Source organism: Mercenaria mercenaria, chromosome 14 (genome assembly GCF_021730395.1).
Source record: "Mercenaria mercenaria strain notata chromosome 14, MADL_Memer_1, whole genome shotgun sequence".
Classification (NCBI taxonomy): Eukaryota; Metazoa; Mollusca; class Bivalvia; order Venerida; family Veneridae; genus Mercenaria; species Mercenaria mercenaria.
The window spans coordinates 42882797-42907821 of record NC_069374.1 but is presented as its reverse complement, the minus strand read 5'-3'; the positions used below and the strand labels follow the sequence as shown (position 1 = coordinate 42907821).

Below are 25025 nucleotides of genomic sequence, written 5' to 3'. Positions count from 1 at the left end.
TTTTAAAGTCGATTGTTGAACATACCAGCCCCCTCTCTTGGCAAAGTTCTATTCATAATCTAGCATTGAGAAAAATCGAGCGTGTTGTCTTATGGACACCTCTAGTTAGGCATACTAATCCAAAATTTATGGGATTATTGTTACGTCACATTTTGACATAAACCGGAGGTCATTGACCTGTCATAGATCTTCAGTTCGACTTTCAAACTTCGGGTTCTGAAATAAGACATATCGTGTGCTTAGTGCAAAACTATTGTAACTATATATAGATAAAGAATAAGATAAATAGTTTTGCGCTAAGCCCTCGATATAGCTTAATGTCTCTTTTTTATACCGTTTTTATGTGTATTTTAATTTTAGGTATTTTATTAACATTGTGTTAATAGTTTTATATTGACTGATAGGTTTTATGCATGTATTGTCTCTTGTAGCTCTGTATAGAGCGTCTGTATGCTTTTTATATGTTAAATTGATTATGCTGTATGTATATGATGTATACAGATGAGACATAAATAAAAGAATAAACTAAACTAAACTACTAAAAGCTATCAAATGGAAATGTGAAATAGAAAATTGGGCATGTGTTAAAACAGTGTCTTAACTATTTTGTGTCCCTGCCTCGGAGGTTTAAGTAAACTATTGTTTTGATACATTTAATATATCTATAAAAATTACATTTTTAGCTCATCTGATTTTTTGAAAAAAAATGATGAGTTATTGTCATCACTTGAGCGGTTGTCGGCGTCGGCGTCGGCGTCGGTGTCGGCGTCGGCGTCGGCGTTGCTTGGTTAAGTTTTATGTTTAGGTCAGCTTTTCTCCTAAACTATCAAAGCTATTGCTTTGAAACTTGGAATACTTGTTCACCATCATAAGCTGACCCTGTATAGCAAGAAACATAACTCCATCTTGCATTTTGCAAGATTTATGGCCCCTTTTGTACTTAGAAAATATCAGATTTCTTGGTTAAGTTTTATGTTTAGGTCAACTTTTCTCCTAAACTATCAAAGCTATTGCTTTGAAACTTGGAATACTTGTTCACCATCATAAGCAGACCCTGTACATCAAGAAACATAACTCCATCTTGCTTTTTGCAAGAATTATTGCCCCTTTTGGACTTAGAAAATCAGTTTTCTTGGTTAAATTTTATGTTTAGGTCAACTTTTATCCTAAACTATCAAAGCTATTGCTTTAAAACTTGCAACAGTTTTTCACCATCATAAGTGGACCCTGTACAGCAAGAAACATAACTCCATCCTGCTTTTGCAAGAATGATGGCCCCTTTTGGACTTAGAAAATATCAGATTTCTTGGTTAAGTTTTATGTTTAGGTCAACTTTTTCTCTTAAACCATCAAAGCTATTGCTTTAAAACTTGCAACTGTTGTTCACCATCATAAGCTGACCCTGTAAAGCAAGCAACATAACTCCATCCTGCTTTTTGCAATAATTATTGCCCCTTTTGGACTTAGAAAAATCATTTTCTTGGTTGAATATTATGTTTAAGTCAACTTTTCTCATAAACTATCAAAGCTATTGCTTTAAAACTTGCAACAGTTTTTCACCATCATAAGTGGACACTGTACATCAAGAAACATAACTCTATCCTGCTTTTTGCAAGAATGATGGCCCTTTTTAGACTTAGAAAATCATGGGTAGGACAATATTTCTATTACACAAAAAAAATCAGATGAGCGTCAGCACCCGCAAGGCGGTGCTCTTGTTTTTTATTTTGTTCCAAACAAAACAAAAAACCTGATATGATTTGTCTCCTACTTTTCCCATGTTTTTATGAAAGTGCACAACTAGATCTAGCAGATATGTTCCTAATATTATGTAGAATGGAGTCGATGACGCAAGTTTATTTTGTTAATCGTTTATTCAAATCTTTGTGGTTGTACTTTTGTAATATGTATTTCTTTGCCTGAAAAACTCACTGTTAACGTATCCAATTAAGAAATATCCAAATATTTCCTTGTAAATACAGCTGACCTAAGTGTGTACTTTGCACATTAATCACAATATGTTTCCTAACGATATTATGTCTAAACTGGCTTAAAACGTACCATTTATCTGGTAGATTTTCTCCATTTTTCGTGGAGGACCCCGAACCCTCCGCTATCCCCAATCTCTACTTGTACTCCAATCATGCAGGCGAGTAGTGTGTTTCAACCTGATTTGCTCAAAATTTTGTGTGATATGGCTTAAAATGCACCATTTTGTCTCGACCTGTACACCAATTATCCGTGCTAGTAGGATGTACTCATTAACATAATTTGCTCAGATTTGTTATATGAAAATGGCCATAAACTGCATCAATTTATCTTGTAGAATTTCATGGGTTTTTTTAAGGGAGGACCTCTGAACGCCCGCCTTAACATATGCCACAATTTAATCACATAATTATGCTCTTTATAAAATGAAGACAAATATCCAAAATTCATTTTGTCTTGTAAACTTTCAGTTTGTACATAAGCTCAAGAGGGCCTAAATAACACTCTTTCCCGAAAAAATAATGCCTCGTTGTTGTTTTCATTTTTATAAAAGGCAATTAAATATTTCTAATAAAAAGCCGTTTTTATGTAGCAAACCTCGGAGCCTCGTTACTGCCTAAACAGTTACCCTCGAGGCCAGAAGTTCCCATCTGCACCTACAACTAGTGAAAGAATCTTATAATATTTCAAGGTTTAAAATACTGAGATGAAGTCCAGATATCTCTGATGTATGAGCATTTTTAAAATAGGTGTTCTATACTTTAGTCATGCATAATACAAATATGCATTTACGAAAATATTATTTGTTGGTAGCATTCTCATTATATTATGTACTGGAAACTTTTCATAGCGTTATATCTATATTTGACGGTTATGGCAGCGAGTACAAATGCTTCAAGTTTAAAATATTATTGTTAAACATATACAGTTAAACTCGATATCTAGAACTCGTTTATCTCAAAATGCCGGATATCTCGATAACATTTTCAAGTCCCGTCCCGAAACAGGTGCACATGGTATCATTTTAAAGTATCCGGCCCACAAAAAAGTACGTTTTATATAACAGTGCTATTAAAATATATCAATTATTGATGCCTGGTAAGCTCATATAATTTTGGTGTCATTTGAAAGTGTATTGTTTACTGGAAAAGAAAGTATAAATTACACGACAAAATACGTTTCAACAGAAATCCAGGTATTACAGTGTAAGATTTATCATTTCGCAGTCAAAAACATGACTGTATTGATTCGTATATGTTATTATGGTCATCGTATTAACTAATCCTTGTTCAGCAGACTCAACTCTTTCAATTTAAAAAAAAATATGGGGTCACCACGCATCGAAATGTTATCTATTTGTGGATCGGATACCATTAGTCGAATTTCGGTTGTCTTGAAGTAAAATGCTCCACCCCTTCAAATTCGAGATACCGAGTTACCACTGTATTTCCATTTACCTTGTCATATTATAGTTTCAAAAATATATTTTATGGAAGAATTAGATAAGTTTTTATCTTCATTTATTTCCATTTTCAATTAGATATTTTTATTCCTTGCAAAATTTATGGGTTTATTTGGAATTGTCATTCCTTTGGTATTTGAAATATTTTAGATACTGATTTTCATTTAGATCTAATTATTCAGTTGTTGAGTGAAAAAGATCATATCTATTATGTCTAAAATTCTACTGTTGTTCTATCAATTGAATTCCATTATCATACCAACCTTTTATGTATATAGTCTTATCTTCAACTTTTACAACGGAATTGTTCCAGATAATATGCCTTGCTTACAAAGTTGTTTTAGTGTATTACGTAAAAACATAGATTAATGTCACAGGATGTAGGAGTTAACTATAAGCTTGCATTGAAATCTCTTTCCCGAAATATGTTGTTTTTTTTTTCATATAACTTATTGATCACAAATCATGAAAGTCAAACATCATTTAAAAACCACTGTTTTTGCGTAGATTATCAAATTCTGGAATAGGTTGCACTATGAAGTAATAGTAATTTCACAAAGAGAAGCTTTCTCTGGACTGTGTCAATGAAAAACAGCAGTTCTGTGAAATAAAAGTCGCTTGCTGTCCGCATTCTGTTGTTTCTGTTTACCGCGATTGTGGTTGGGTCTCTCTCCCAGAGTATTTGTAAAAGTTTGCTTTTACACAGTTTAATACGCAAGATCAAACATTTGGACTGTCAGAGAATTGATGTATTTCACTCAAATTAATCATAAGGTGTGGTCGAAAAAGGGTCTGGTTTTAACAAAGTACTTCAATTATCGTAGTTATCCATTTTTGTCAATCACAAATAGTGTCAATGATCCTGACATTTTCCAAAAAGGTTCGTATGATCTACTCTCTATGAATTAGAAAATGTTTACTATATAGGAATAACCAACAACCTATAAATTAAAAAAAAACATGCCGCATACTACTGAACAATTTTTTTGTAAACATTTGCAATCAGTATCGTAGATCTGGATTAGAATTTACCATGTGTGTAATCATTGCTTGATTTAAAGGGACTAACCCAGACATATTAGGCGAAAACTAATTTCTCTCAAAAATCCATAAAAAGTGAGTACTCTGAAAGTGACTAGTGGTACAAACTTAATGACATAAGACATTTTCAAGATATTCATATAAATAACTAAAAATATTGTGCAGAAGGTAGTAAACTGTTGCAACGCTTTTCGGATAATGTAGAAAATTTACATTCTTCTTGCATTTTTACCAATATCTAACTTCTATATTCACCTACTTTATCATTTTTCAGTGTCATATATACATTCTATGCGAAACTTGGTGAAAATGAACAGGGACATAGAAATAGGACCCTTTACCTTTCGAAAGCCAGTTGCCGCTAACTAACGAAGATAATTCCTTAACGAAATATTTATATATCAATTTCAACTAGAGCTATCACTAAAGGAAAGATTAATAAGCCACATTAAAAAATTATAATGGCAATGAATAGTACTCATTGTATCCTTAAAACGTAAGGCGGGTCGTCTTTCATTTCTTTCACATTATAAGGGGTGTTCTGAAAGTTATGATACATGCATAACTGATCAGAATAATGCAAGTAACATCAATAGGAAGTTTTTATAACGTCATCTTGAAATGATTTAACTTTCAAAACTGCTGTATAAAATCGTTCCATATTGACTAAGACTAAACTAATTTTCACATATTACAACAATAATTATTCATTCTGCTTGTTCCGGCCAACGAAAATGTACATAATATTAAATTTTAAGTGATCCAAAAAGAATTATGTGAAACACGACGAGCATGCAAACACAAATTATGTCAGAGACCTCAGTAATTTGATATTTTATCTGACACATTAATGTGTCATTGTACATGTGCTTGTAATCATCTTTATCACAAGCTATGTTTTATCCAGGACCGTCACGATGGGTCGTTATTGCAATAGGATTCTTTTTTAAAAACAACGAAAAAAATGGATCTTTCTAATCCAATGCAGTTTTTTACCTTGCTTTCTGAGCTAGCAATTGCAAATGCACCGGCAACTTGGAACCAGTTACTGCAATATTTACACCCAAAGATATTTTTTAAATAAATTTTGTTTTCTTTGTATATGTACTTCACAAATCTTTCAGTCTGGTTATGTTAAATATTAGCATAATAAACGGGCCACTGACTACGTCATGTAAAAAGATTATAGAACCCATTTTCGACATTCACAGTGTATTCGACTATACCACGTTTAAACCTCAGCAAAGAGATAATACCTGTATGCGCTATCATTTTAAAGGTTAAACTAGACCTTACTGTGGGTGTATATTGTACATAAATTCCGTCAGTTACAACAAAGTTAAGAGGTTAGTGTCATAACCTTTGGAACACCCTTTGTAAGCACGCCTTAGTTGCATTGTATAATTCATCCGTGTACTTGACCGACGTAGTACAGTCAGTGGTTTATTTTGTTTAGTTTCCACATAAAAAAACGACCTTTTATCATTCAAACAACGATTAAATAACAATCAGTCATTCAGTGTATTTAAATCATTACGCACCCTTCTTCATTTTTGATCCTTATGTAAATTACATTTTCAAAAGAGTACAATCACATGAAATCATAATTGCATTTAGCTTATTGCTCCACTGTTTCATCTTATTGCCCAGTGGAGTTACAATGGCTTATTTTTAATACCGTAATTGAATGAGATGCGTTTGGCATTTCACCTGAGAAAAAAGATATTGATCGACGCAAAGCAAATAACAAAAACAGGAAACGATTGATATGCAACAAAATATACCCAAGAGCACAGGCAACACTTCGGATTTACAAATTCATGATCCATTGGATTGATATTTCACTTAAACTGACAAACTATTCATTATTGAAAGAGACCTCACAACCATTATCAGAACTCTTTGATGAAAACAAACATGGTTCATAAATCTTTTTATTCATTTCACGGTAAATAATCGCTGCATTCATATTCAAATAAATAACTAAAGTTGCACGTATTGGTATTATATTCGTACTCCATAAACATTGCATATGTATGTGGTACGGTATTCCATTAATAAGATCAGGACATGAATAAGTTAGGATGTCCTGGTTCTATCAAAGACATTTAAATCTTCCATTTCATTCAGCTCCGTCTGACGTTCCTCGAGGAATTCATGAGTTAGATTATGTCTTGTGATAATGCCTTGAATCTGAAATGAAAATAAGCGACTTTGTCAATTTTACATAGCTCATAATGCATAAAATTTGATTTTTATGATTTGCACATATCGATATTGTAGGCTATGTCACAATGAAAATTTGATAATGTAAATATCTTTAAAAGACCAAAAGTAGCTTTAGGTGTTTCGAGTATTTCAGCTTTAGGTGTTTCATGTATTTCAGAATATTTTCCTTACAAAAATATCTTTAAATTTGTTTCTCTTTACATGCTTCAGAACAATGCGTATTTCTTAAATAACATTTTATAGAAAACGGTATGACACATTTATTGAAATTAAAAGAAAAAAATATCTTTGAAAAAAATAACATTCGCGCAATCGTAGGCAAGTTCAAACAACGTCTTCTGTAGATGTTAACAGTTTTATAGTAAGAATAATAGGCTATTTCAAAGGTCAATTACATTTTTCTCTAAATCATCCAATAACGATTCATTCATCGTTCTCAAGCACTGCGTACCATCCAACTGTACTGATTAAGTGCAATATTAAAGTAAATATCGTTTTTAGATATAAAAGTTATGCACTAGAATGACAATTATATTTTTGAAAAATGAAACAATCATACTGATAATAAAGATGAAGTATGGTGCCTGGGCCTTGTGTTGCGTCATGTGTATTGCTTATTCATTTAAAATGTCATTCAGTTTTCTTTCAAAAACTGAATCCTCGTCAAGGTTTTGTTTAAATATCTGATAAAAGGATGTGATTTATTGCTCATTTGTTCTTGATATGAATCAGATTTTGTGGTTAAATATTTGTACTCCTGGCAAGGGAAAAGGGACATTATTAAAAAATAGTAGAGTTACTGCGTCTCGGTTTACTATCATTCGTACCAAAAATCAAGGAACTTTGATGATTGAAACGTTAATTATTGAATGAGCATAAAATGCATTATGTTCGATTTTGATATCGATAAAGCATCTTTAGTTTTTCTTATGTTTCTTCTCTTTCCTAAATTTGAAAAATCCCTCAGATGGTCAGTCAGATGTTGATCATGTTACGAATTTGATAATAATTTTACCACAGGTTATATTCACCAAGAATCTGACAAAAGTTGGATATTGACTGGAGGTATTTTTCTGTTTGTTTTCGAACTAAGATAGATCATAAGTTTAATAAAATAGAAAAATGGAAAACCACAGGTCGCCCAAGTCGACAAAAACGAAAATGTTTCAGGCTCAATTTGATCGAGCCTGTGCATTGATGGTAGTGATTGAGCAAAACGCAACATTTACACGTTTCAGGTACCAGAATACAATGTAGAGACATCCGGAGATGTATTCATACCGCGTTGCACATAGAACCTTCAATGATGCACAGAGAGTTCAACTACATGAGAAGTGGCGTATGTCCCCAGATGAAATAATGGCTTTGCCCTAATGGAGAAAAAAGATGGGCAGAACTAAACAAACTGGAATTTAGAGAGAGGATCTGTGGTTATGGAGCCTGCATATCACAGAAACTACTAAAAGACAAAATTGAAAAGCAGACACTTAACCTGCTCTGCTTTATTATAGAATATAGCAATAGGTATGAAATGAAACTGTGACACGGAACATAGGGAACGTGTATTAAAATTGAAAGGAAATGCACAACCCTATTAAATTTTCATTTAAAAAGGAGATATTACAAAACTTTATAAAGAGAATCAAATAAATATTTCTAATACGGGTCTGTCTCCACAGGCCTTTCTGTTCCTAAAATAAACTTGTATTAGAATATATGGAAATGGAAATGTCAATGTTGCTTAAGTGCGACAGACTACTTTTAGGAAATATGATATATCATGAATAGCATCTGATGTTTTTGAAATACACCTTGTGAAAACGATGCCTTATTTTCATATTTTTTTATCCGAGGATTTTAGAAAAATATTAATGTGATTAATGTGCTTTCATTCTGATGTCTAACCAATATAGTTTGAAGAAGTACGAACAACTACTTCACAGTATTTATGAAAACGCAGAATGATCAATTTTTGAATGCATAAATAGTAATGCAGTTTGGCTTCCAGTACAAAGGCGGCTTTACCGATTATCGTTATAGGCACATTCGTGCAACCCGTATATAATAGAATGATAAGCGTTTATTATTGCATACATCACTGACGAGTCGGAAAAGCCGCGATGAATCCCACTACAATACTACTCACTAATAAAAACATAATGAACACAGTTTGAACTGCTAATGCCTAAAAACTTATGTTTTTTAACTAATGGATGTACAGTTTACTGTGATTTCAACTCTACATACACAGTTCTTATATTACACCAAGTTAAATATTTTCTAAATTTAATTTGCTTTTCAACAGTTAACCAGTAATATAATGACGGGCAGTAAACCTATACAGATTTTGCTGGATTCTGTAACAGTATTGGTTTGTTTGTTCCCCGCAAGTAGCTTCAAACTTCCACACATGAATCAGAGATGAAGGAGGAATGATTTCAGACAGGATGTTTTTACCAGTCGTCACGGAGAACATACGTCTTGCCCGGGCTTTAAAATCACGATCCCATAATCCATAGATGTTAAGTTTAGCATGGGAACTTTCTACATTTAAATCAACATCTAACGATAAATTTTAACGATAAAATATGACGGTAAAAGATGAGCACGGTATCCACGTCTGTAAAATATTACAGAAGCTTGTTCAATGTAAAAACAAATGCGAAGGAGAAAAAACAGCGATGTGAAGAACAAAACGACGTGTTCTGTAGAAAAAAGAAACCTATTAGTATATCATAAGTTACCATATCAATAATAGCTAGTAATAAATATTTGCTCAAAGATCAATGATACATAATTTATCATACTATGGGATGATTTGTTAATGTTATAAATTAATTAAATAAACGTTTTATTAGCATTACAATACTGTCAGTTTATGAGTATTTTATGAATATTTTATCACATAATTATTTCTATTATTGATAACTTGCAACTAGAATACAATACTCAGAGGGCAACACCGACTCAGAATAGCTTTCATTGTGTACCTTTTGTCAATGCGCCTCTTACATTACAAATTATCATGAAAATAGCAAACATTTGGTCACTACTAAGAGTGTTTTTTTTCCGACCGCTTCACTCATACTGAGTTGTAACCCCGCACACTTCAGTGTTGTCATCCATCACATCTAACACACAATAGATCATACATAAAATATATTAGAAGATCCTTTGGAAGCATAGAAGGTAGCTTACCATTTAGAAGGCTCGATCTGATTGAAGTAATGAAATGCACAACACCTCTCACACCCCTGTACCGGTTACAGCGGTATTCCACCATGATATAAATTAAACGGACTACATAATCCGAAAATAACAAAAAAATGTCAAACCACAGTCGGAGTACGGGGAAACATTTTACTGTGACCACACAGCACTTCAAGACTGTTGTTGTGATAGTAAGGAAAATATATATGCAGTTCGGAATCATAAAACCCATCCAAGCAAGATATTAACGGATACCGAGTCTGTTCACGAGAGCTGATGAAAAGTTCAACATCCCTCACGTCTCCTAACACCGCTGCTTTAAGCGGAATTATATTATAATGAATAGACTCCATGCTCCCAAAGCACCACTAATTATAAAAACATTGAGTTAAAAACTTCCGACGGTTTAAAAAGAAAAAAAATGCTAACAATGCTAAGTCCTATACAAAAAAGCAATATTCAAGAAATCCTCAAACATTGCTATTTATACAAATCATTGCAGTATTGTCATAAATACTCTTGCAATGTTTTATCCAAATCGAAATGTTGGTAATAAAGTTATGGCAATGAAAAGAAACACTACATCAAGCTTGGCATTGACCTTGAAGAGAAGTGAAGATTTAACGACGGTCCGGACAAGAACGTCCGCTCGTCACTTTTATCATAAAGATAGGAGTGATGTGTACATTCACCACATGCAATGTTGCTGTGACAGTTTTTTTTAAATTGTGATAACCTTTTCAGGTTAACCATTTTATTGATTCTTATTAACATGTACATAATATACTTATATTAAGTCGCAACATTAAATATAAAAACAAGAGCACCGCCTTGCGGGTGCTGACGCTCATCTGATTTTTTTTTTGTATAACAGAAAAATTGTCCTACCCAAAAAGGGCCATAATTCTTGCAAAAAGCAGGATGGAGTTATGTTTCTTGATGTACATAGTCAGCTTATGATGGTGAACAAGTGTTGCAGATAGATCTTTTGGAAGAAAAACAGTAAAACCAATACTTTTATATGGAAGTGAAATCTAGGGATTTGGTAATATTGATGTTATAGAAAGAGTTCCATTAAAATTCTATAAGTATGTTTTCAGTTTAAAAAAGTCGACACCATCCTATATGATCTATGGTGAATTAGGCATCACTCCAGTTTCTGTAGATATACAGAATAGAATTGTAGCTTTTTGGACAAAACTTGTAGAAAACACTGGCGATGTAGCCCGACAAAAGGTATCATCTAAAATTTATCAGTTGATTTATGAATTACATGCGTCTAAAGAAACTAAATCCAAATGGATTGAGAATATCAAAAATATACTTTGTACATCAGGATACTCAGGAATATGGTATAGTCAAAGTTTTTCAAATCCCAAGTGGTTAATTAAATCATGTTCTCAAAACCTAAGAGATATTTTCATACAAACATGGTATGCTGAAATAGAAATAACATCAAATACAAATATGTATAAGCTCTATAAAACTGTATATAAACGAAGCACGTATATCAATACTTTATCTACATATTTATGTAAAAGAATGATGTCATTTTTAACAAGAAACCATCGTTTACCAATAGAAGTTGGAAGATGGAGAGGAACACCTTCAAACGAAAGAAAATGTTTATTCTGTAATGATATTGGTGATGAATTCCATTATGTATTAGTTTGTTCACACTTTAATGATATAAGAAAGAAATATATAGACAAAAAGTATTACCATCGACCAAATATCATAAAATTTGGAGCATTACTATCTAATGATAACTATAAAGATCTTAAGAACTTAAGTTTATTTATGAATAAGATAATGAAAACTATAAATGTTTAAGGCAAACTGTATGATTGTTATATATTGTGAAATAGTACCCTATTGTTTGATACGTATATGCTGAAATACTATTTCATTGTCTGATACATTTACGCTGAAATAGAATTATTTCATTGTTTTGTTAGTACATTGTACTGTAATGGTAAATTTGTTATGTACTAAAAACTATTTGTCTAGATGTATCTTTTATATCAATGTCCTTGGTTACATGAATCATTGTAATGGTAAATTTGTTATATACTGAAAAGTATTTGTATATATGTATCTTTTGAATGAATGTTTTTGGTTACATGAATCATAATCTTAGAAACCATTTAAACAGAAGATAATCTGGCGTTTCCCTAATACTAGCTAGTTTTCATTAATAATCAACATGAAGGAAACCGCAAAGCTTTTGGAAAGCTGCAATAGTAAACAAATAAATCTTAATTTTATATCGCGATGGTAAATAATCTAAATTGTCTTCAGAAACAACACATACATTTATGATCCATGTAACAATTAATTATATAGTGTATAATAAATTAGGCTGCCGTTTCCTAATATATCGCTACACTAAACATACATATGTTACCGCCATTGATATTGTTTGAAATGTTTTTCTTTACTGTGATGCTTTGCTGTTCATTATGTATGAGCCTAAGTATTGAAATAAAAGTTGAAAAGTTGAAAATTGAAAGTTTCAAAGCAATAGCTTGAATAGTTTAGGAGAAAAGCTGACCTAAACATAAAACTTAACCAATAAATCTGATATTTCCTAAGTCCAAACGGGGCCATAAGTCTTGCAAAAAGCAGGACAGAGTTATGTTTCTTGCTGTACATGGTCAGCTTATGATGGTGAACAAGTGTTGCAAGTTTTAAAGCAATAGCTTTGATAGTTTATGAGAAAAGCTGACTTAAACATATTACTCAACCAAGAAAACTGATTTTCTAAGTCCAAAAGGGGCAATAATTCTTGAAAAAAACAGGATGGAGTTATGTTTTTTGATGTACAGGGTCAGCTTATGATGGTGAACAAGTGTTGCAAGTTTCAAAGTAATAGCTTTGATAGTTTAAGAGAAAAAGTTGACCTAAACATAAAACTTAACCAAGAAATCTGATATTTTCTAAGTACAAAAGGGGCCATAAATCTTGCAAAAAGCAGGATGGAGTTATGTTTCTTGCTGTACAGGGTCAGCTTATGATGGTGAACAAGTGTTGCAAGTTTTAAAGCAATAGCTTTGATAGTTTAGGAGAAAAGCTGACTTAAACATAAAACTTAACCAAGAAAACTGATTTTCTAAGTCCAAAAGGGACAATAATTCTTGCAAAAAGCAGGATGGAGTTATGTTTCTTGATGTACACGGTCAGCTTATGATGGTGAACAAGTGTTGCAAGTTTCAAAGCAATAGTTTTGATAGTTTAGGAGAAAAGTTGACCTAACATAAAACTTAACCAAGAAATCTGATATTTTCTAAGTACAAAAGGGGCCATAAATCTTGCAAAAAGCAGGATGAAGTTATGTTTCTTGCTGTACAGGGTCAGCTTATGATGGGGAACATGTGTTCCAAGTTTTAAAGCAATAGCTTTGATAGTTTAGGAGAAAAGCTGACCTAAACATAAAACTTAACCAGGTAACGCCGACGCCGGCGCCGACGCCGATCAAGTGATGACAATAACTCATCATTTTTTTTCAAAAAATCAGATGAGCTAACAATGTATGACATTTGTATGTATACGTGTATTGTACCTTGAAGATGAAGAAGACGCCAATTTTAACTTGTGTTTCTACTGAAGAAAACATTTTTCCTTCGTTTTGAATTAAATCAAGAGGGTAAATGGTGAACGTTTCCATTTGTGCTAATATATTTAAAAAATAATGTGTTTGAGTAAAATGCACCCTAGAAAGATTCCGATCATTACAAATTTTGCTTGTATAATTCATTCAAATATGGCTCTATTGAAATTCCTGTAAGAATATAGGAAACATGTTGAGTGACTTTCGATATTTATCTTAAAAATGTGCAAGAAACAGAAATTTACAAATCATAACTATAAAAGGATTAAAATGAAAATTTTTGTAACTGGTCAAAATGTAAATACTACTTACTTTCGTACGAATTACAAATGATGAAGCATATTGATTGTGTTTGAAACTCAGCGACGACATTTAGTTTTTTCTTATTTTTTGCATAAAAAATGACCCCTTCATTTTCACTATGAGGCATACAAACACCAAATAGAAAAATGGCGCGAAAAAAATGGTAGTCACATAATGGCGGATACAAATAGTCCTCAGATTTTTTGCTCTGCAGAGCTATTCTCCTTATTTCCTTTGCAATTTGTTTTGCTAAAATCACATGACAGATCTATGCTTGACATGTAGGTAGCATTTTCATAATGAAATAACAACATGACAAAATTTTTCATGGAAACGCATACACCACCAGTATAATTTGGGGTCTCGTTTTTTAACTGATTTTGCAGTTTGTGTGTTTGACTGAAATTATTTTTCTTGCATCAAACATGACACCCACTTTTCTCTTGCTTTTTAGTTAGCACTGACAATATTCTTCAAGAAAATGTAAGTTACAGACATTTAAAACGGGTCCTGATGTGTGCTGCGGTCATTGGAAATAGGTCAATTTTATATAGAATAAAGAACAACAACTATTTAGTGTGTTATAACCTATGACACAACGACAAAGAAATCAAACTCCAATACAGTGTTATTTCCCCTTATCGATACAGTAGACACTGCCACCACGTGTAAATTGGGCTGAATTTCAGCGAAGTTATACTTTTCTTTATTTTAATTTTGTTGCACAAAGTCTTTATCTATATATTTTGCTTGTAAAACGAGCCAAAAAAAATAAAAATAATTCAGTTATACTAAAATTACTCTTTTTTGACGTTGTGACGCGCACCTGCCAAAATGTACACAATAACATTATTTGACGGTATTTTGAGTACAGTAAAAAAACTTGACAAATGGCATACTGCAAAATGTAAATACATTAAATACTTTCATTATATTCTTAAAGGTTGTGACATAAATGTCCATTTGCTTTAGATTATGGCAAGCATTTGATTTACCAGACGTTGCCAAGAATGTTGCCATTTTAGGATCACATGGTTGAACCATCATCACGTGATTTGCTTGGGGGCAGGAATGTTTGTTTGACAATATTCCTGCGCGGAGACTGCAGAAAATCTGAGGCCGATATGGTAGATTAGAACATTTATGTGATATAAGTTAAATGCATGAACTAAACATATAAACTAGCATTATGTTATATAAAGACATATGTACACATACAACCATCGAAGAAAGAAACGAAGAATACGGGAACAGAATTAAAAACGGTCAGGAAAAACATATTGAAAAGAAAAACGTCATGAGGATTCAAACTCATACAAAACGATCTGATGATTTGCTGTTGGTATCTGCATTCTTCCTGACTGCGCTATTTTCAATGTACTTAGTGGACAGTTAAAATGAAACAAATACTGATATTTACTTGTAAAGTATTGCACAAGCAATATGAATTGTTATTTTATCTATTATCATGAAATGGACGCGTCCTTGCATTTGCGCGGGAATCACGTTATCATTGGGGATTAGTATTTCTAAGTCATTATCTTTATCAAACATATTTTAGTTATTGCTTTTTCATAGAAGACATGTGTTATATATGTCTTTATTATTAATATTTTTCATTTAAATTTTCTTCTCTATTTTGTGTGATGATTTCTGGATTCATTAAAAATATGTATTTCTTAGGTATTAAAAAAAGTTTACATACTGATTTAGGTATTCATTTAGTTGGTTTTGTGCAAATATAGCTCTCTTGTCAAAAATAATATAGCTGTTCTTTCTTATTCAGTCTTAAACTATTTAAGAATGCGTTTCACAGGTTATTATGATGAACACATATTGTATCAGAAACATATAAAGTTTATCTCGCTCTAGCATTTCTGTTAATATGAAAACGGTTATGACTGTTTACCTTGTCACACAAACCTTCCAAAAAGATGACGATTAAAGGCAGTCAACAGTTAAATTTTAGTCCTTCATTATTATAAATGCAAAAACTTAACCATTTGGCACAGAACTGGAATGAGATATAAAAAGGAAACTCCGACGAAATATCACGTTTATTCCATCAATTAAATGCAACATTATTTCTATATTTTCAGAAAGATAAAGATCAATATAAAGAATATGTGATGCTGACCTTGATTGTTAAGCTGATGTAGTATCAAAATATGATAGTTAATAAAAAGAAAACCTGAAACATGAAATTGTTAGACAAGACCCTTATTTACAAATTATGGTACTGGCAAAAAAGGGGTGGTTACAAGGTAATGAATATAAAAAGCAAAGATTTCTATTTTTATGGCAGGACTTGCGTTGACCTTGAAGAAAGAAGAAAATAAATTTGAATGCAAGACAAAACCGCTACCATCACCTCACGGACAAAATCTCCCATGCTAAATTTGACCAAAGCCGACAATAGCGCCCTTTGATTTTGCTGAATAAAAACTTTAAAATTAAAAATGAAGATAAACTGAAATTAAAAATGACACACTTTAATATAAAAATTACCAATCTTTACAACGTTTTTAATTAGATATGTTAGAGGTAAGCTCCTAATGATATACTAAACTCAACTAAACTAAAATTCAAAACAAAAACGGCCAAAAACTCTGCAGTAACTGAAAATATCTTAAATGAAAGATGTGCATGCGTCTCCGCCCTACAGTGATCTTTATTGGCATTAACGTTCATGTAGATCCATCAATGGAATACTTTGTTATGTTGAAAATTATGTATAGTAAAACAATCAAAGGGCCATAACTCCGGTTACTGATGTGATCCTGACGAAAGTTGCGTGTGCACCACAACTCTACAGCGATCTATATTTGTGTAAACTTTCAAGAAGATCCATCAATAGGTTACTTGGATACAGTCAAAAATCTTTATTACAAAATCAAGGGGAACAGTCGAAAATACTTCTTGAATTATAAGCATTTTCAAATGGGCGGACGGATAACGCCAAAACAATATCTGCCTTTGGCAGCGGATAATAACATATTTACCTGTCCGTAATGATCAACTACAGGCAGATGACGGAGTCCCATGCTTCTAAATAAGTTAAACACTTGAGGCACTGGCGTATCCGGATACACAGTGTAAGGTGTAGGGTTCATATAAGGTCGAACATCCTGCAATGAACACAACTTAGAAAATAATAGCAAACTTCGACGGGTGTATACGGAGTAAGATCGCTTTAAGTTTAGAATTCATAGTGCAGTAAAGAACAATTTTAAATGGGAATAGCAAAGTTCGGCTGATGTATTTAGTGTAAGGTAGGTCGTGCATACCACAACAAACCGAAAATTTTATATCGTATTCGCAAAGTTCACCTAACAATTACTTCTTCACCTAACAATTACTTCTTTCCCTATTATTAAGTTCATTAACTGTGTCATTTACAGAGAATCAGTAGCGACCACAAACACGAAAAGCATAGGTGGAGGGATGAGAATTGTGTTTCTTTCAATTATTTGATATAATTATAGACCATGTTGTAAACGTACTTACAATAATATACTGAGTATCAGAAATGTCGCTGTTTCTGATATCAACTATATCTGGATACCTAGGGTAATCCTCTGTTAGTTTGTTGTAGCTGATTGTAGGTTGGTTACTCGCCTGGAGTACATCAAAATATCAATATAATATATTTAACGAGCACACTGATGAACGTATGGGTACTTGCCTAGATAACACCAATATATCAACATAATATATTAAACTAACAAACCAGTGAACGCGTGGGTACTTGCCTAGATAACATCGAGATATCAACATAATATCTTAAACTAACAAACCAGAGACCGCGTGGGTACTTGCCTAGAGTACTTAAAAATATCAACATAATATATTAAACTATCAAACCGGTGAACGCATTGATACTTGCCTCGAGTACTTCAAAATATCAACATAATATATTAAACTAGCAAATCAGTGAACGCGTGGGTACTTGCCTAGAGTACATCAAAATATCAACTATCAAACTAGCGAACGCGGATGATTGAGGTGCCTGTTCTGGAATTAGCTATGTTACACTGTATATGTTTTCTCTCATCTGAGAGGATGATTTTATCACAATGTTTTCCAATATTTACATCGTTATGCTATATAACCAGAGGTGCCATATGGCATCTTGCACCAAGAAACTCCAAATACTAACTTTGTGTCATTTCAAATTAATGATCTTATACTATGTCAGCATTTCCAAATACAACTAAAGTATTTTTACACACGATAAAATGGAGTAAACCTTAAGAAAATGATCGAACACTCGGTTTTCTAGTTATTATCAATTATAACAACAGGAACATTAGTTAGAAATGAAACGGTACACTTAGCTTGTCCTTATATATGTTCAAACATTTGTGTAATTTGGTGATGTCTGCATAGGAACTTGTCTTTTTGCATAGAAAACGGACTTTTCAGTAAGAAATAATATATAAAGCACAGTGATTTATCGTTACATAAAACCACTTCTTGGAGCTCAGATGCGAAGTAATTATTTCACGAAGATGCAGACTTGATGATACAATAATATATATCTGAATGACAATGGTTTAATTCGAAAGAAAATCACTTCTGAAGATATTTTATTTCGACTGTAACACCATATTTATTAATTAATTTGCATGGTTTCTTTTCCAGAGTGCCACTATGACGTTTGATGCTATAACGTAAGAAGTGGCGAAATGACAGTGATTTCTGCATAATGATATACAATTTAAGTCTCTTTTTTAAAAGGAAAATAAATCATGTCGGTTAGAATTGCTTACAATTTTCCATAGGGCTGGGATAAATATTTCAAGAGTGTGTGTCAAATATAAGCATTGCATTTCATGTTTTTTGTGTAATTGCACATAATGTATAACAGTAGTCATTTGAATTCTAAACAAGTAAAATTACTCTTTTTGAAAAAGCTGATGAATGTATTCTCTAATTTACTGTTGTGACGTCAAAGGAAACATGATATTTTTTTACGGTTATGTGTCGGTAAGAGGAATTTAGTTTCACAGGAAACCAATTTAATGAACTGCCTTACATTTCATTTATGTAAATGACACAGGTGTTGATTATGCAAGGCAAAATATGAACCCCTAACGCTCCCACTACTTCATTTTAGGCTAGATGTACTTTCTTGTTAGATTTTTACAGAATGTAACAAAAATGTATATCAAAGAAAAAAATCAAAGAAAATGATTACAGGGAATAAATCTATAAATATTAAATGAGAGAGGAAAGATTTGGTAAAATGGGTGGCAATTTTCAGAATGTCAAACAAAGTGGTTACAAACAGGATATCAATTGCAACTGACAAGAAACAAAAGTCTAAAATACCAAGGGTTGAAAGACAAAACGGACCTTCAGACAGAACCGATTCACTTTTTCATATATAAGGAGCATATTTTTATTTTACGTATTTCGAATAAGCCGACTGTAGAGTGATAGTTTTTATCTAAAAAAGAGTACCTTTGCATGACTGGTGGAATTAAACCTTTCAATTAAACATTTATCAGTATAACATGCAACAAGTAAAAAATAAAATTTTATAACATTTTGTTGCAAAACACATGAAATCTATTTTTGAAATTGTATATTAAAATCTAGGTATGATCATCTTACGAATGGTGCATAATAACCGAAACAAATAATTCATTTGTTTGCAATGTAAAAATGTAGAAAAAGCTTAATTAACTATTTTTATCTTTTCTATGCATCAGTCATAGTCTGAATGTAAATTGGCTTAAAATGATATTCCCTTTATAATTCTAATTGAAATCAATTCATCACATAGATTATGAAGATAGCAGTAATCCCTCGTTGACGCTTACTAAGCTACAGTTAATGTATATAAACGTATGCAGTGTTTATTAATAGAGAAATAAGGAGAATATGGGAATCAGTACTTACAGGAATGAATGCGATAGTCAGTGACCCTGGTTGTGATTGCACTCTTGACTGCAATGATTAATTCTGCACCATACACTGTTATTTTTAACATAAAACTCTATAATTTGCCCCAGGAATGAAGTATTGGTGAAATTATTTTCCCTTATATGTATCAACAGAAATATAGACTGGTGAAATTACTTTTCCTCTTATGTATCAACTGGAGTGTAGTATTGGTGAATTTAGTTTCCCTCATATGTATGAACAGGAATATAGAAATTACTTTTCCTCTTATGTATCAACAGGAGTGTAGTATTGATGAATTTAGTTTCCCTCAAATGTATCAAAAGGAATGTAGTGTTGGTGAATTTAGTTTCCCTCATATGTATCAACAGGAGTGTAGTATTGATGAATTTAGTTTCCCTTAAATGTATCAAAAGGAATGTAGTATTGATGAATTTAATTTCCCTCATATGTATCAACAGGAGTGTAGTATTGATGAATTTAGTTTCCCTCATATTTATCAACAGGAGTGTAGTATTGATGAATTTAGTTTCCCTCATATGTATGAACAGGAGTGTAGTATTGATGAATTTAGTTTCCCTCATATGTATCAACAGGAGTGTAGTATTGATGAATTTAGTTTCCCTCATATGTATCAACAGGAGTGTAGTATTGATGAATTTAGTTTCCCTCATATGTATGAACAGGAGTGTAGTATTGATGAATTTAGTTTCCCTCATATGTATCAACAGGGGTGTAGTATTGATGAATTTAGTTTCCTTCATATGTATCAACAGGAGTGTAGTATTGGTGAATTTAGTTTCCTTCATATGTATCAACAGGAGTGTAGTATTGGTGAATTTAGTTTCCCTCATATGTATGAAGAGGAATATAGATGGGTGAAATTACTTTTCCTCTTATGTATCAACAGGAGTGTAGTATTGATGAATTTATTTTCCCTCAAATGTTACAAAAGGAATGTAGTATTGATGAATTTAGTTTCCCTCATATGTATCAACAGGAGTGTAGTATTGATGAATTTAGTTTCCTTCATATGTATCAATAGGAGTGTAGTATTGATGAATTTAATTTCCCTCATATGTATGGACAGGAATGTAGTATTGATGAATTTAGTTTCCTTCATATGTATCAACAGGAGTGTAGTATTGATGAATTTAGTCTCTTTCTCAAATGTATCAAAAGGAATGTAGTATTGATGAATTTAGTTTCCCTTATATGTATCAACAGGAGTGTAGTATTAATGAATTCAGTTTCCTTCATATGTATCAACAGGAATGTAGCACTGATGAATTTAGTTTTCGTCATATGTATCAACAAGAATGTAGTATTGATGAATTTAGTTTTCGTCATATGTATCAACAAGAATGTAGTATTGATAAAGTTAGTTTCCCTCAAATGTTACAAAAGGAATGTAGTATTGATGAATTTAGTTTCCCTCATATGTATCAACAGGAGTGTAGTATTGATGAATTTAGTTTCCTTCATATTGTGGCAGGAAAGGCCGTACCGGCGACAGTAACCATCAGAACCAATCAACACCCTTTACAATATTTACAAAGTTATTTACAAAAGATGATTATTAACAATGAATAGATATGAAAAGAAAAAAAAACTGATTATAAGAAAGAAAAAAAAAAGAAAGTTCAGTATCTCTAGATACAAAAGTTCTTATAGTCCATTCTAATCTGACGTGACACAGGTCTTTAATGTAATTGTGAACTTTAAGTAGCACAAACAAAACATAGCTTCTAAATTTAGTCCCTTTAAACCGTGAATACGTTGACTCCGTGTTGGCCCCCTATGGTGGTAGGTGATTGCATCCCTGAGCTGACTTCAGAGGATAACAAAAATCATCGTCTTTGCGGTTTACGGCACAACCATGGGACGAAAGCTCTGCGCTGGGAATATCACATCCAGGCGAGTGAAGACAAGTGAACCTCGGGCATTGTACTTCCGGGTTATGACATCACCAGGAAAAATCGTCTGGCGGAAGAAGCTAAAATATATAACATATTGTAAGCACCATAGCAAAACAAATAAGTCAGGGCATAAAACTGCTCCTTTGGGTACACCATACCTCCGTAGGCTCCCATAAATAATACGTGCTACTTATACAAAATATATGTGCTACTAAGTTCAGACGTCACGTGATTAAAATACGTCACTAATTACTTCCATTAGTACAAAGATTACTTACTTAAAAGACAAAAGTTAAAGTATGAAAAAGATATGAAAAGTATATGATGAAACATTATAGATACGGACATGATAAACTGCAGCTATTATTTACAACTACAAATTAACAAAATTCAATATAAATCAAACGTTATATCATAGTTGGCATCCATATAATATCAAATGCCATACACTACAACGGACATTAATTAGATGTGCTATAGACTGGCACACAATTACAAATTACAATAATATATTACATACATGGTACTAGACTTGCCATATAGATTTATACATAACCATACAATGCAGTAATGGCGTTCCATAATTAACAAAATGTTTGACATAAGTTTTTGAAACAGTGCTTTACAATTATCACGATACAAATTTCAGTACAAATTTTACATCTTATATAAATGAAACATTTTAGATTCCTCTTTCCAAATAATTTACAAAAGTCTGAAAAATTTAATAAATTATCCTGACATACTGAAACTAGCCAAAATCACATGCCGAAAAGTAAAAGTTACAGAATTCTGTAGAACGAACAAAAATTTACCAAATAAAAATCGTAATGCAAAAATCATACAAAAATCTAACAAATAAATTTCTTACCTCGATCGAGCATAAATTTCTAGCAAGAAAATAATTCAGACATAGATTCGTCTATAATGTCGGAAGGTGGTGTGCGCAAGGCATATCTAGCCCAGTCTATTTAAAGGATAATGTCCCGCCAAATACTAAATTTCATGGGATTCACGGCTAAGCCGTGGACTCCGACTATTTGTGTTTCCACGGGATTCACGATATAGCCGGGGAATCTAACTACTTTGGCGCGGATTTAAATTGACAATTTGAGGCCCATTATAGTGGTTTTGGGGATAAAAACATAAATTACTGAAGTTTATAAAATATCAACTTTCTTATTACTGAACAGAATTTAATGAAATTTACATGGAAATTTAAGTTATGAAATACAGAAAAACATGAGAGGTATTTTATGCGTGAAATCTGACATTTACCTCAATAACTCAAAAATTTACAAAAAGATGATGCAATACCTGCATTTACAATACATATAAAATAAGGCCCGTATGTCAATTTGTGACACATATGTATCAATAGGAGTGTAGTATTGATGAATTTAGTTTCCCTCATATGTATGAACAGGAATGTAGTATTGATGAATTTAGTTTCCCTCATATGTATGAACAGGAATGTAGTATTGATGAATTCAGTTTCCTTCATATGTATCAACAGGAGTGTAGTATTAATGAATTCAGTTTCCTTCATATGTATCAACAGGAATGTAGCATTGATGAATTTAGTTTTCGTCATATGTATCAACAAGAATGTAGTATTGATGAATTTAGTTTCCTTCATATGTATTAACAGGAATGTAGCATTGATGAATTTAGTTTTCGTCATATGTATCAACAAGAATGTAGTATTGATGAATTTAGTTTTCGTCATATGTATCAACAAGAATGTAGTATTGATGAATTTAGTTTCCCTCAAATGTATCAAAAGGAATGTAGTATTGATGAATTTAGTTTCCTTCATATGTATCAACAGGAGTGTAGTATTGATGAATTTAGTTTCCTTCATATGTATCAATAGGAGTGTAGTATTGATGAATTTAGTTTCCCTCATATGTATGAACAGGAATGTAGTATTTATGAATTTAGTTTCCCTCATATGTATGAACAGGAATGTAGTATTGATGAATTCAGTTTCCTTCATATGTATCAACAGGAGTGTAGTATTAATGAATTCAGTTTCCTTCATATGTATCAACAGGAATGTAGCATTGATGAATTTAGTTTTCGTCATATGTATCAACAAGAGTGTAGTATTGATGAATTTAGTTTTCGTCATATGTATCAGCAAGAATGTAGTATTGATGAAGTTAGTTTCCCTCAAATGTTACAAAAGGAATGTAGTATTGATGAATTTAGTTTCCTTCATATGTATCAACAGGAGTGTAGTATTGATGAATTTAGTTTCCTTCATATGTATCAATAGGAGTGTAGTATTGATGAATTTAGTTTCCCTCATATGTATGAACAGGAATGTAGTATTGATGAATTTAGTTTCCCTCATATGTATGAACAGGAAAGTAGTATTGATGAATTCAGTTTCCTTCATATAAATCAACAGGAGTGTAGTATTAATGAATTCAGTTTCCTTCATAGGTATCAACAGGAATGTAGCATTGATGAATTTAGTTTTCGTCATATGTATCAACAAGAATGTAGTATTGATGAATTTAGTTTCCTTCATATGTATCAACAGGAATGTAGCATTGATGAATTTAGTTTTCGTCATATGTATCAACAAGAATGTAGTATTGATGAATTTAGTTTTCGTCATATGTATCAACAAGAATGTAGTATTGATGAATTTAGTTTCCCTCAAATGTTACAAAAGGAATGTAGTATTGATGAATTTAGTTTCCCTCATATGTATCAACAGGAGTGTAGTATTGATGAATTTAGTTTGCTTCATATGTATCAATAGGAGTGTAGTATTGATGAATTTAGTTTCCCTCATATGTATGAACAGGAATGTAGTATTGATGAATTTAGTTTCCCTCATATGTATCAACAGGAGTGTAGTATTGATGAATTTAGTTTCCTTCATATGTATCAACAGGAATGTAGCATTGATGAATTTAGTTTTCGTCATATGTATTAACAAGAATGTAGTATTGATGAATTTAGTTTCCTTCATATGTATCAACAAGAATGTAGTATTGATGAATTTAGTTGCACTCACTTTTATCAACAGGAATGCACTAAAATATAAAGAACATAGGTTTTCTCAAATATATCAACATAAGTGGTAAACATATACAACGTTGGAGTAAAATCACTGATCAAGATGCTATAATAGTCCTCTAAAAATATATTTATGTTAATCTAAAATTATTTACACTTTAATTAAATCAGAACTTAAGCATAATCGTTCTTTTCATTACAGTAATCTTCATTACTAGCTTATGTCATGTCCAATGTCAAATTTACAGATATACTTTATAAATAGTAACATTTATTTGCTTTTAAAAGTCTGATCTATCAACCTCCACACTTTTCC

At 32.1% G+C, this 25025-nt stretch overlaps 1 protein-coding gene across 1 annotated transcript in view; it reads right to left on the bottom strand.

The window, feature by feature from the left end:
* Positions 1-6410: 6410 nt before the first annotated feature.
* Positions 6411-25025, bottom strand: part of LOC123527377 (H(+)/Cl(-) exchange transporter 6-like) — a 59917-nt gene continuing 41302 nt past the window's right edge. The window contains exons 22-24 of the mRNA XM_053523329.1: positions 17352-17462; positions 16847-16972; positions 6411-6685 (exon numbers count right to left, since the gene is read on the bottom strand). Coding sequence (XP_053379304.1) covers positions 6572-6685; positions 16847-16972; positions 17352-17462 — 351 coding nt within the window. The 3' untranslated portion in view covers positions 6411-6571. The remainder of the gene's footprint in view (positions 6686-16846; positions 16973-17351; positions 17463-25025) is intronic.